Below are 13,189 nucleotides of genomic sequence, written 5' to 3'. Positions count from 1 at the left end.
CTGCAATGCCAGGAGCCAGCAGGCCAAAGGGACAAAAGACTAGACAATGGTTCAGCCCACTGTCCTAGAAACCCTGTGGGACCGATCTAGGGCAGCCCTTCCCTGCCCTTTGTGACACTAAAGACACCCCATTGTCCTGCCAAGCCCTGTCCTTGTCTACTGAGCAATCAGGGAAGATGGAAGGGGACTCAGCAGCAGTGATCCCTTTCTGGCTGGGGCTGCTCCCCACCTTGACCAGCATGGCGAGTGCAGGGTCACCCCATGGCCCCAGGGCACCACAGCCCCCTCCCTCTGCAGAGCAGCATCGCCAGCTCAGGTCCCTGCAGGAAGCATGGGGTGGGAACCAGGAATGTCCAGCCAGGCCAGCCTGGACACACTCACCTGGGGAAAGGCTTTCTGGGGAGAAAGGGTGACCAGGGAGAAGAGCAAGGGAGCATTTCTGTGCCTGCAGGGAGGAATCCATGAGAAGGAGAAACCTCTTTCTGCAGGCCCCGACTCTGGGCAGGCTGCTCTGTGCCTGGAGCAGGACTCTTGTGCTGGCCTGGGGAGAGGGGCTGGCACTGAGGGGACACAGACCATCTGTGGCCCAGGCACTGCGGGAGGCCACCAAAACAGGAGGGCTGAGGGGGACAGAGCCCTGAGGGCTGCCGGGGTACTTTGCCAGGGAGATGTCTCCCCACCCTTGAGCACACCTGTCCCATGCAGTTCCAGCACGGTGGGGCCATTGGACTGTTAATGGGGCAGCAGGGCCCACCTTCCCATTGCTCTCCGGTTTCCCATCCCCTTACTCCTCGCTCAGCCACATCCCTCTAAACTCCCCAGGTGCTGCTTTGAGCTTCAGGCAGTTGGAAGAATGCCCTGGTCTTTCAGCAGGCTGATAATCTCTTCAGCCAAATCCTTCCATGTGTTTATATCTGTCATATCCCATCCATCTCTCTCCCATACTTGGAGTGAGGTTATTCCTTTTGGATGGTGACCCTCGCTGGAGGAGGTTCACCAGGTTGAAGAAGCCCGTGTCACTCATCGTCCCCACACAGGGCTTATGTGCAAGGCCCCAATGCTCAAAAGTAAGAAATTCCAACTGAACTCAAGAAAAACAGGTTTTGGCATCAAGAACACACAACCCTGGCACGGGCTGCCCTGAGAGGCTGTGGAGTGTCCTGTCGTGGAGATACTAAAAACCAGCCCGGACATCTTCTTAAGTGACCTGCTCTGGCTGACTCCCTCTAGGGCAGCAGGAATGAACTAGACGATCTCCAAAGATCCCTTTCAATCTACATGATTCTGGGAGGACATGGCAGTCCAGCAACATCTAGGGTAGATGCTTGTGAGGTCCCTTCTGCCTGAGAACCCAACAGGCCAGCAGCAGGCCAAGGCCTGGCGTGTTGATTGTGAGGTCACTGCTGCTATAACGGCAGGAACCTGGTGGCAGGCCAACCCCAGGCTCAAGGCTGGGTTCGGTGCCTACGAGGTCATTTCTCCATGAGTACCTGACAGGCCAGCAGCAGGCACGTGGTGTGGATGTTGGTTATGAGGTCAGTGCTGCCACAATCTCTGATAGGCCAGAAGCAGGCAGATATTGATTTGGAGGTCACTTCTGCCTGAGTCCTTGATAGCCCCGCAGCAGGCAAATGGCCTGAATGGCAGTTGTGAGGGTGCTGCTGCCTGAGGACCTGAGGGACCATGAGCAAGCTCGTGGGTGTTTGAAGCCCTGTGTTCCAGAGCACCCCTTAGGCCAGCAGGTTGAAGACCAGGCTTGGTTCTTGTGAGGCCCCAAGTATGGGACATGCCAGCAGCATGCGTATGAATGCAACACACAGTATGGGACACGCCAGCATGTATGGAACACACCAGCAGCTAGAGGTCACTTGTGGGATCACTGCTGCTTGGGCACATGATTATCCAGCAGCAGGCTCATGACTGGGGTCTGTGTTTGTGAAGTCATTTCCTTCTGAATACCTTTGTAGGCCAAAATGAGGCTTGTGGCCGTATTCGGAGCCTGTGTGGTCTCTTCATCTTGGAAACTTTCTGGACTCTAACATAGGTGGTGGGACATCCACACTAATGGTCCCAAGGCTTCTTCCAGCGTTTACTTTCTGAGCAGTGAAATGTCTTGGGATTTCTCTTCCATGGGCTGAGGTTTCTGGGCTCACTGGTAGGGCGTCCAACAAAGCTAAGATGCCTGGGCGTGAAGAGTGAAATATTTATTAATATATGCTGCGATTGAGAGACGGGACGCTGCTTGATGCAAGCAAAATGTCAGTTTATTAGACGCGTCAGAAAGCCTTTTATACAGCTACTTAACAGTTACATAAATTCTATCATTTCTGATTGGCTTAGCTCTAAATGTTTCATTACAATAATCCCTCCTACTTGCGGTTTCGCTACATGCTAGAAGCTACAGGTTTGCTATGTGCTAGAAGCTACAGTTATAACTTGTTGCTTAACTCCCTACTTCCTCAAGGTTATTTGTCTCGGGTCTGCAAGGCCAGCTGTTCCCTGACTCCTCAGAGCTATTTGTCTCAGGTCTGCAAGGTCGGCATGCCCTCGAGTTTCTTGCATACTTGTACTTTTCCGCTGGCAGACCCGACATCTCCCCCCTTTTTGTTTCTTTAAAGGCAGAACTGAGGCGCGGGTTTAAAGGTCATCATACTCAGTGAGCTGGACAGAACTAACACTATCGTAAATCTTCGGAATATCGCCGTTTTGAATAAACCATGTATGTCGAACAACTTTAGTCGCCAAAGACCTGACACAGGAAAGAACGCAGCTTAGAATCAAAAGGCCTACCAATATAACAACTAATATGAGTACAGCAGATTGTACCAGGCTCCTAAGCCAGCCCTTTAGCCCAAACCAATCACCCAAAGCACCCAATCCGAAGAAGTCTGTATCAGATTGCACCTTTTGTGAATGCGTGAGGAGTTGTGTAATTTGCTTATGTATCGAAGAAGAGTGGTCCTCTAAGTCCATGCAGCACATTCCGTCAAAGTCCTCACAGCCATGTCTGTGGGCCAGTAGCAAGAAGTCAATAGCGGCTCTGTTTTGCAGGACTGCGTGTTGTACCGTGGACAAGTCTTCAGCCATCTCAGATAGTATGCGGCTGGTAGCATTTGCTTGCTTAACCACCCAACAGGCAATTGCATCTAAGTCTCTTTGGGCTCTCACTGCTGCCACCCCAGGGGTAAATAGCGAGGCGAAAAAAACCTCCCAGCGATTCCATAGCTTAACGATCGGAGGGTTGTTATCTATTAAAGAACAATTTAAAAAGTTAAAAACATACAAGGCTTTCTGTAGACGTTCTTCAGGGGTGGCTGTCCCTACTCCCCCTTTCTGTTGCTGTAACAAGCGCTTTAAAGACTGATGAGAGCGTTCAATCAGGGACTGGCCCGTAGGGGAATGCGGGATCCCAGTGATGTGAGTGATCCCCCAAGAGATAAAAAAGGTTTTAAGTGCAGCCGAGATATAAGCAGGGCCATTGTCTGTTTTGATTTGTGCAGGGATGCCTAAGGTAGCAAAAGCACGCAGCAGATGCCTGCGAACATCTTTCGCCGCCTCCCCCACATGGCAGGAGGCAAATAGAGCGCCTGAAAAGGTGTCAATAGAGGAATGGACGTATTTTAATCTCCCAAATTCTGGATAGTGTGTGACATCCGTCTGCCATAATTGCAGGCTTTGTAAGCCTCTGGGATTAACCCCACCTGGTGCCGTAGGAAAAGAATGTTTTTGACAATCAGGGCAGACAGCGATAATGTTCGCCGCTTGCTGAGAAGTGAGGCCAAACTGATGTTTGAGGCCCCCTGCATTCTGATGGAAAAAGGAATGACTAAGCTTAGCTTGCGCAATACGGTCAGGTAAAACTTGTACCGGCAGAGTGAGCATATCGGCCCGTCGATTGCCCTCTGCAATAAACCCAGGTAAAGAGGTGTGCGATCTAACATGTAAAACAAAATAGGGATGTGTTCGAGAGGTTAAAAGGAAAACAAGTTCCTGCAACAAAGCAAACAAATCAGCATGCGAAGTATGACGCAGCACCGAGGCCTCTGCCCGTTCGACGACGCCTGCAACATAAGCAGAATCAGTAATAAGATTCAGTGGTGTAGACCACTTACGAAAAGCTCGAACAACAGCGGCAAGCTCTACGATTTGAGGGGACCCGGAGACCGTCTCAACGTCCGACTCCCATTGTTGAGAGCGGTCATCCCACCAGACAATCACCGACTTGTGTGTTTTTCCGGACCCATCGGTGAACACAGTAAAGCCCTGGAGGGGCTGGTGACATCTCTTTGGTATGGATATTAAGTTAAAATGAGCATGTAGAAGCTTGTGGGACGGAGGATGTGAGGTTAGTTGACCCGTATAATCTGTTAAGGCAAATACGAAAGCATCAGACTGTTGCAATAACCATTGTAGGTACATATTAGTTACAGGTAAACAGATAGAAGCAAAGTCCATCCCTGACAGGGCAAGCAAGCGCTGCCGTGCTTTAATTATCAAGGAAGCAAACATTTCATGTTGCGTCCAAATTGTTTTAGTGGGCTGGTTGGGTAAAAAGACCCACTCAATGATTAATAAGGGTTCTTGCATACTTGTACTTTTCCGCTGGCCGCCCCGACAGGTCACCTGAGGGAGTGGGGTTTGAGTGCATTTAGGGGACTTTGGCCAATGTGTTGTGGGGCCAAGTGGGCTATGTCCAGCCGCAGGTCGTACACCTACCCCACTCTGTGTTCACCGAGGGGGAGCCTGAGGGCTGTATTTGCGGTTTGTGTGTGTGTGCGCGCACGTGTGCGTGTGTCCCAGTTTGCTCCCCACCGCAAAGTGTCCCTCCCATCCCCTCAGTTTCCCCCAACACCACACCATAATCCAGGAGGAGGAGGTGCTGCGTCTTCCCCCTCCCCAACACCCTTCAGGCCACTGCAGGGTCACTTGGGCTGCGGGGAGGGGATGTGATGGTGGGCGGACCCACAGCAAGCATCACTCCAACCCATCCTCCCCCACCCCACCACCATCCCTGCGGCCTCAGCCTCACCTCCTCATCACCGTCGGGCGGACGCCGGTGGCGATGGCAGCCAGAAGCCCCAGGGCCCATGGCTGCCGTCCAGTGGCATGGCCAGGGCATCCTGACTCTCTGGGACACGGTGGCTCCCTTGGAGATGGGGGTTTCCGGAAGACAGGGGCCGCTGAGGGGAGGGAGGGCTGGGAGGGGGGGAAGAGGGGCCTCGGGCCTGGGCCGGGGGCTGCTGGGCCTCGGGGCAGGCCCCACGGGCGCCACGGCGAAGCTGGGCCTGGCCACCAGCGGAGCCCGCCTTCTTCCCCCCTCGGTCTCCGCCCTCGTAGGTCGGGAGTGCTGTCAGTCTCCTCCCCTGAGGCGCTACCGCCGCTGATTGGCCACAGGGGGGCAGGCTGCTGGGCTGCAGTGCCCGCCCTTCATGTCTGATTGGCCATCTGGGCTGTCACTCTGCCCTGGTTTCAGGCCTACCCGCCCCTGCGGGGATGCTCTCTCTTATTGGCTGCCTGAGGCGTCGCTCCCCTCCCACACACCAGGGCCCGCCCTGCCCTGTGGGGATGTTTCCTCTGATTGGCTGCCTGCTTCCAGTCAATCACACGCCTTGCCCTGCCTCCCCTGAGGCCATTGGCTGTCCCGGGCCGCTGCCTCCCCTCCTGGGCGGGTGCTGCCAGGCGACCGGCTCCGCCTTCAGGGGTTGGACCTGTGGGCCCTGAGGACAGGCCGTGGGGCATGGAAGGCGGGTGGGGTCCCTCAGCGTGAGGATTTCGGCCGAGGACAGGAGGCTTTGGGCACGCAAAGGGTGGGCTAGATGCACCCAGTGGCGCTTTGGACCCTGAAAACGAGGGGGACCGACCTCTTGGTTCCGGCCTGAGCGGGCTTTGGTGCTCAGGAACTTTGGTGCCGCAAGACACCACCTCTCCTGTCCGGAGGGAGCAGCGTGAGGGGTGGAGCCCGAAGGCATGGGCCGAATGGGCTCCGTGGGCGTTTTGTGGACTTTTTATGGGCGTCTAACAGGGGTGCTCCGTCGACTGAGGGAGTGCTGCCTGTGCATCCTGTCAAAAGGGTGGGAAGGGGAGCGGTGGCTCCTGAGGATGCACTGGGTGGTGCGGGACCTGGGCCTGACGTTCGTGGTGTGGAGTGAGGGGTGGGGAAAGGACTGCCGTGGTTTGACGCCGGCCGGTAACTGAGCAGCAGACAGGCGCTCCCTCACTGCCCCCAGCGGGACGGGGGAGAGAATCGGAGGGGTGAAAAGTGAGACAGCTGGTGGGTTGAGGGAAAAACCCTTTAATGATTGGAGAAACAGGGTAGTAACAGTAACAATAAATTGTGATGACCAAGGAAATAACACAGAGAGAGAACTAAACCCCGAGACAGACAAGCGATGCAAAGGAAAGCACTTGCTCGCCACTGACCAACCGATGCCCGAGCAGCAGCCCCCCACCAGCCTCCCCCCACGTTTGTCACTGAGCACGACGTCATACGGCACGGAACGTCCCTTTGGTCAGCTGGGGTCATCACTATATCATATATCATAGGGCTGCACTGCTCGGCCATAATGAAAACATCCCTGTGTGATCAACACTGTTTCCATCACGAATCCAAAACATCGCCCCATAGGAGCTAGTAGGAAGAAAATTAACTCCATCCCAGCCAACGCCCGCATAGCTCCGCGGAACAAGAGAGGATTTTGATGCTGGGAGAAATGACGACTCGCCAGCTTTGCGGAGCTTGGATGCCTTTGCGTGCCCTCAGATGTCTCAGGAGGGGCAGGTTGGGCTAAAGCTTCTCTCCTCCTCCTCCCCTCCGGGCTTTGTGGTCTAGGGGCACAGCTGGGGCTTTGTTGCCAGGACAGCCTGGGTCCGCGGGTGCTGTCCTGCAGGCAGCAGCAGAGGCCAGGAGGGACGCTGTCTGCTCGGCCCGCTCAGGGTGGTCCCCATGGGAAGGACACCATGGGACGGGGCTTGTTATTCCAGCTTTATTAAAAACAAAGAATTATTCAAATCTATGGCCCTTTTCCAGAGGATTCTTTCAGTTCTCCATGGCTCAGCCGAGACAGCAGCACAGCCACCGCAGGCTCCATCCTCGTGTTCTCACGCGTTTTGTCAGTTTGAAGACGGTCTGAGCTGCCAGGGAGCTGACCAAGCGCTCCGTGTCTCTCCTCAAGGGCAAGAGGGCTGCAAGAGCAGGAAGGCGAGCAGACATGAACCCCCACTGCCTGCAGAGACCTCCTCCATCCCGACCGTGCCACCCCACTCATCTCTTTCCCTGGCCAGGAGGAGCAGGTGAGACAAAGAGACCAGCTGGAAGCTGTTGCTCAGGAATGCCCCATGTGGCCCGGACGTGTTCCTCTTGCCCCTGAAGCAGTTCCCTGGAGCAGGCTTAGGCATGGCAGCACCCTGCCCAGGCTCTGTCCCCTGCCCCACCAGCCCAGCACTGCCCCTACTCACCGTTGCAGACATTCCACACCTTGGTCTGACTTAGGTTCCTCAGGTGCTGCACGGCAAGCCCTAGGCACAGAATTCGTGTCAGAGCTCTGCTCCCCAGCACACGCCCGGCAGCACGGCCCCTGGCCCTGCCAGCTCGGGGCTGCACGCCCTCCTGCCCCTCAGCAGGGCTGAGCCCAGGGAATGGCAGCACCCAAGGGCAGTGGGACTGAGCAAGGCTCCCAGCGAGCCCACCTGTGTGGTGGGCCCTGCAGAGGGCAGCCAGGGCTCTGGCACCGCAGGGCTGCCCCTCACTGCCAGTGCAGCGGTGGGGACAGGGGCCTGGCCGCCAAAAGAGTGACCCCGGGGGACGTGGCTCACCAATGAACCTGACAGCCACCTCTCGCAAGGTGGCCTGAGCGTTGCGCAGGTACTGCAGGCTCTGAAACAGATAGTCTTCCGCCCTGCTCCTGTCATGCACTAACTGGAGAGAGAACAAGGGAACGGGGCTGGCACAGACCCTCGGCAGCCATCTGGACCAGACCCTCCTACCAGCACCCCCCTTCCCTCCCGGCGCTTCCCGTCTCCCAGCCAGGAGCCCTGTGGGGCTGAGGTCCAGAGGGAGCTGCAGGCGGAGGGGGCCGGAGGACGGCGAGACTCCTCTGTCCCACTGCCAGGACCCAGATGGGCCGGGGTCTCCTTCAGCACCCCGGGGGCAGGGAGGGGAGAGGGGCCTGGAGAAGAGCCCTTGGGGGCTCCGTGCTTGAGGGCAGGGAAGGAGAATGCAGCTGCAGGCCGCGTGCTCCAGGCGGGAGCAGAGGCAGGGTTGCACAGCGCAGCCCACGGGCACCTGGAGCAGCCCTTGTCCACCCGGCCCTGGGGCTTGGGGCTTGTCCTCACCAAGGACTCTCCGATCAGGTGCGTCTGGTTTGTCTTGGCCAGGTGGCTGAGCTTCCTCCACCCCAGGAACTCGGCACAGGCGAGGAGGGTGTCCCTAGAGGCCTGCAGAGAAGCAGAGACTGGGAGATGGCACCAGAGCCCAGGGAAGGAGAGCTGGCATCCTCCTCCTCTTGTCCAGGCTGCGAGCCTTTCCCAGCCCCTTATGGGAAGAGGCAGCGGGGGACCGAGGTTGAACTGGGTTCAGTGCCCAGGGCAGGGACACGGGGCAGCCACCACCTCGGGTGTCTCATGCTGCCGGCCAGCAGAAGAGAGATCCTCACGAGCTGCTGAGCTGCCGCCAGGGCTGGGGGCAAAGTGAAGGGCAAAGGAGCTGCGGGCCCTGGGCTGTAGGCAGGGAGGGCAGCAGTGCCAGAGACAGCGGGGCAGGACCGGGCCAGCAGCACCTCCCACGGGCATCCCCCGGCAGGACGCTTGGCTGCCCAGCTGGGGCTGTCCCAGCTCCTTCACGGCCAGGCCCAGGGTGGGCAGAGCTTTGATGCGGGGATGCAGGGCCAGTCCGCTGCTGGAGTGCGCTGTCAGCACACCCTTCCCCGTGACACTGGTCGCTGGTCACTGTACCTGTGCCACGCTCTCGATCTCGTCGCTCATGTGGAGGAAGAGCGGGAGCAGGACCCTCTGCACTCTCTTCTTCATCTTTTTCTTGTTTATCCCCACCACGGCCTTCATCACATCTTTGAAGAGGCTGATGGAGAGCTCCCGCACCTGGCTGGAGTCCTGGCAGGGAGGAGCACAGGGGGACTTCATCAACAGCCGCTCCCTGCCCACGGTGAGCAAGGGCGTTAGCGTGGCTGATGTGAGGGGAGATGCTCTGGGCTCAGATCCCGAACACAGGAGCTGTGGGCCTGCTGTACAGCTGAGGCTGAGTGGCCCCAGAGCCCTGAAAGGCCAGGCAAGAGGGGCGAGGAGGGCAGCCCTGCCCGAGCGCTGCCCACCGGGCTGGGCTGAGGGACAGCTGTCTGTGCAGAGCGCCCATCTGTAGGGCTGAGGTGCCCGCGGCAGCCTTACATCATCAAAGAGGGGTGGGAGCTTCTCCGCCAGCTGCACAGCAATGAGGCTGGCCTCCTCAGTCTTCGCGTCACCCATCATGCTCCTGAGGAACACCAGGGCCTTCATCTTGGCATCAGCGTTGGCATCCTGCAGGTTCTCCATGATGTCTGGCAGCAGGACCTGCATTTTTGTTGCCTGTATGAAACACACAGTTTCCTTAGGATGAAGTGATGAAAGGCCACCCTGGCAAAAATGCACTGGTTGCTAAGCACCAGCCTCCCGTGCTGCTTCCAAGCAGGTGTCACAGGAGTCACTGCGGCAGCCTCCTGGCCGGCAGTGGCCACTGATGGCATGCAGGGAGAGCAGGAGGAAGGGAAGGGATTGCGGGAGAGCAGCATCCCCTTACTCAGCCATGCCCTTTACCGACCAGGCGGAAGGGGCAGATGGACTGGTAACCCTCTGTGCCTGGAGGGCTCCGCCGGCACCCACCAGCCCCCTCCGTAGCAGGGAGGGTGACTGGACCTGACACCCCACCTCCTGACTCCCAGCCAAGGCCAAGCCACCGCATCACCCACTGCCCCAGGCCCCAGCTGCCAACGTGGCTCCGCTTGGCTACACCTTGCTCACCATCTTAGGTTTTTTCGAAAGCGTGATGAGGACACTGAGCACCAGCGAGAGCATCACTGAGCTTGGACGCCTCAGGTACCTCTGGGCTCTGTACAGGGCAGCAAACTCCTCGGCATCAATGTCAGTGTAGAGCAGCAGCTAAAACGAAGACAGCGGTTAGAGAGCAGCAGAGCCTGCGGGACTCCCTCCGCCATGCTGGCACGAAGGCGGCGTGACCCGCCAGCGGTGGCAACCATCTCCTCTCCCCAGACCTGAAGCCCCCTCAGGCTGTGCAGAGGCCATGCCTCCGCCCCAGGCCCAGCGCCTGGCCTGGCTCTGGCTTCTGCCCCTTTCTCTGCCCCAGGTTTGTGGGCTGCAGAGCAGGGCGGGGGGAAGCAGAGCGCTGCCCAGGCAGGAGCAGGCTTTGTGTTTGTGCACCGGGGCCAAAAGGGCCCAGGGCAGCCCCAAGAGTCTGGCAGGGGGTCTGGCTGGTGCTGGGCAAGGCCCTGCTGGCCCTAAGGGGCTGTGTCCCTCTGTACGGGGGGAGGTGGCCATTTGGAGGCAGACAGGAGGGGAGGGCTCCGTGCCCGTTTCCCTGGGGAGGCAGGCGCAGCCCTGAGGATGAGCGTGGTCACTCACAGCCAAGGGATAGATGCAGGCGTCCTCTGTGGCACAGCTGAACACCTTGCGCACCCGCTGGTCCTGGAGCACGCTGAGCAGCTCCGTCAAGACGCTCCACAAAATCCAAGGCACGGAGATCATCACCTCCCACATGGCCAGGGCAGCGCTGCAGACCCAGAGCGCTGGGTCAGCAGGGCTGCCTCGGCCACTGCACCATGCCTGGGCCAGCCTCTCCGGGCCCTGGCTGTGCTGCAGCCCTGGCCCTTTCGCTTGGGGTGTGCAGGGGCCCTGACCGGGCAGGCGGGAGGGGGCTGCGGTGGTGTTCCCCCTGGGGCTGGGAGGAGCGTGGTGGTGGGGCTCTGGCTTGGCCAGCTCTGGCTGCTGCAGGCCTGGTGACCCACTGGTTCTGGGAGGCGTGGTGGGATGGAGGGCCCTGCTCCTCAGCAATGTCTTGCAACATTCCTTGGGTCTGGCAGCCAGAGAGTCCCCGCGTCCCTCTCCCCGCAGGGCGCAAGCCCTCAAGGCTGTCTGGGCTAGTACCTGTCACAGGTTGGCGAGATCTTCAACAGGCTCCTGACCACTTCTCTGGGGCACCACTCGGTCATTCGGAGGAGAAGGGAGTCCAGGCTGTGCCGGGCTGGCTCCGTGCAGATGCACTCCACGTTTTTGTGGATGTACCTCATGAACTTTGGCACCTGGAGAGGACACGGGTGAGGATGGTGCGGCCAGTGGAGTGCAGCCATTTCTCCAGCTGCGACTGAAAGTGCTGCCCTTCCCATCCCTCTCTGTTGCCTTGAAACGGCTTCAGGTGCCCGAGAGAGCTGGCTTAGGGAAGGAGGGAAGAGCAAGGCCTGTCAGGGCTCACGGGCAGGGCAGTCCAGCCACAGGGCACTTACGTCCGTCAGCCAGTAGCCAGGGTCTAGCACGACCATGTCCAGGATGTTGCTGCCCATCTGCCTGTCAGAGATGTCATCTGCTGTCAAGGCCTCGATCGCAATGAGGACAATGTCTGTCACCTGAGAAGGCTCAAGGTGTAGTCCAAACACCTACGGGAGGAAGGAAGGGAGGGAAGCCATGTCATGCCAAGCACCCTGCTGGTGCTGCTAGACTGAGCACCCGAGGAGCTCTGGCGACAGATGCCCTGCAGTGCTGTCGGCAGTGCCCGCAGGAAAGGTGGCAGCAGGGGCTGCAGTCTCTGCAGGGCAGAGCGTGAGAGCAGAGGGTCCCCAGGGTGAGGGAGGAGGCTTGGGCTCATGGGCATAGTGTGCTGGCCCGAGAGAGAACCGGGGCTCGCTGCTGCTGAGGAGGGCTGGAGCTGCTGCTGGGACACTGGAGTGCCGCCCTCACATAGTCCCTGCGCGGGGACAGCAGGAACCCTCTCACCGGGGACAGGGAGGCCACGCAAGACACAAAGGTGGGTCCCTTTGCTCACACAAGCCTCCTGCTGGTGACACGGACAAGAGTCCCAGGAAGGGGGCAGCTTGTTACCGTGGTCGACTCGCTGCTGTCAAGTGAAGAAAGAGAGCAGCTGCCCTCGGAATCCCATCCTGGTTCGAGCTCTGGATGCTCTGGATTCTCCTCTGGCAGCGTCTCGCCTACAAGGAGGGGAAACAGAGAAGAGTCAGCAGGACACAGCACCTTTGCCAACAAGCTTCCCAAAGGGTGAAAAGAGCGAGCAGGAGGAGGCTGTGCTGGGGAGGGCTCCCAGCCCTGAGCGTCCCTGGCATGCAAGCACCGCTTTGCCCCCTGCCCGTGGGACCCCTGTTGCAGGTGTGCCGCGGAAACGGGTTTCCGGCATCGAGGCGGTCGCGCTTGCTGGCCCTGCCAGTCCCGGAGGGGCTCCTCACTCACCCATCTGCAGCGGCTGGACCATGGTCACCGCGTAGGGCTCCGCTGGAGACCTGGTCTCCCGGGGAGCCGCCACCTCCTCCCAGGCCACCCTGGGGCTGCTGGGGGGTCTCTCCGCCATCCTGCCAAATGGAGGAAAGCGTGGGGGAGAGGGGAGGGCAGCTTAAGGGGAACACCTCAGTGCCGCGGGGCTACTGGGGGTGGCGGGGAAAGACGTGGGCTTGCGCTTGGAGTCTCCTCGCCAGCTCCGCACTCCCGCCCTGTCCCGTCGCTGTCCTGCCGGACACTGCAGGGCCGCGGCCACGCTGGGTTTCTATGGTGCTGTGGGGTGTCACGCAGTGATGTCACAAAGGGCCCCAATGAGACCCGCTGCCCGGGTCAGGAGGGGCAGGGCGCCCACTTTTGCGGGGGGGCAGGGAGCCAGCTGGCCCATGGCTCCTCTCATCTGCCCTCATGTCCCCTCAGGACCTTTCTGTATTCTCCGGCTCGTCCCAGAGCCGTGTGCTCACACAGCCCGGCGTGGCCCCAGGACCTCTGTGGAATAATTACTAAATTGGCCAAGAATACAAAAATACAGCATTGTACACACATTAAGGAAAGTCATAAAATCAAGAGGCTTCTGAGGTAGAATGCAGCCGCAGCTAGCACACGAAGAATGCAACATCTGTGATTCCCTGTACAAGGTTGTTTGTGAAACTACACGAGGGATGGAACGGAACACGCTTGTTCCGTGGCC

General features: G+C 58.9%; 2 protein-coding genes across 2 annotated transcripts; both read right to left on the bottom strand.

Moving 5' to 3' along the window:
* Positions 1-2,257: 2,257 nt before the first annotated feature.
* Positions 2,258-5,294, bottom strand: LOC134507626 (uncharacterized). Its single transcript, XM_063318421.1, has 2 exons — positions 5,030-5,294; positions 2,258-4,061 (listed from the first exon to the last, which is right to left on the bottom strand). The coding sequence occupies exon 2, from the start codon at positions 3,880-3,882 to the stop codon at positions 2,638-2,640; it is 1,245 nt and encodes a 414-aa protein (XP_063174491.1). The 5' UTR covers positions 3,883-4,061; positions 5,030-5,294; the 3' UTR covers positions 2,258-2,637.
* A 1,571-nt stretch (positions 5,295-6,865) lies between these two features.
* LOC134527013 (maestro heat-like repeat-containing protein family member 2A) lies at positions 6,866-12,574 on the bottom strand. Its single transcript, XM_063359360.1, has 12 exons — positions 12,457-12,574; positions 12,094-12,200; positions 11,502-11,651; positions 11,146-11,300; positions 10,624-10,771; positions 10,006-10,143; positions 9,397-9,573; positions 8,950-9,105; positions 8,332-8,433; positions 7,813-7,915; positions 7,456-7,515; positions 6,866-7,182 (listed from the first exon to the last, which is right to left on the bottom strand). The coding sequence occupies exons 1-12, from the start codon at positions 12,572-12,574 to the stop codon at positions 7,052-7,054; spliced, it is 1,545 nt and encodes a 514-aa protein (XP_063215430.1). The 3' UTR covers positions 6,866-7,051.
* Between the last annotated feature and the right edge of the window lie 615 nt (positions 12,575-13,189).

This window comes from Chroicocephalus ridibundus, chromosome 25, assembly GCF_963924245.1.
Source record: "Chroicocephalus ridibundus chromosome 25, bChrRid1.1, whole genome shotgun sequence".
Taxonomy (NCBI): Eukaryota; Metazoa; Chordata; class Aves; order Charadriiformes; family Laridae; genus Chroicocephalus; species Chroicocephalus ridibundus.
The sequence above is the reverse complement of the archived record's forward strand: the minus strand, read 5'-3'. Positions and strand labels throughout refer to the sequence as shown.

Excerpts from the sequence above, each read along its gene's own strand:
- LOC134527013 (XM_063359360.1), bottom strand. The coding sequence starts at position 12,574 with ATGGCGGAGAGACCCCCCAGCAGCCCCAGGGTGGCCTGGGAGGAGGTG. Across the intron at positions 10,772-11,145 it reads ATCTCGCCAACCTGTGACAG|CGCTGCCCTGGCCATGTGGG; the intron begins GTACTAGCCCAG and ends CTGGGTCTGCAG. Across the intron at positions 9,574-10,005 it reads TTTCGAAAAAACCTAAGATG|GCAACAAAAATGCAGGTCCT; the intron begins GTGAGCAAGGTG and ends TGTTTCATACAG.
- LOC134507626 (XM_063318421.1), bottom strand. The coding sequence starts at position 3,882 with ATGCTCACTCTGCCGGTACAAGTTTTACCTGACCGTATTGCGCAAGCT.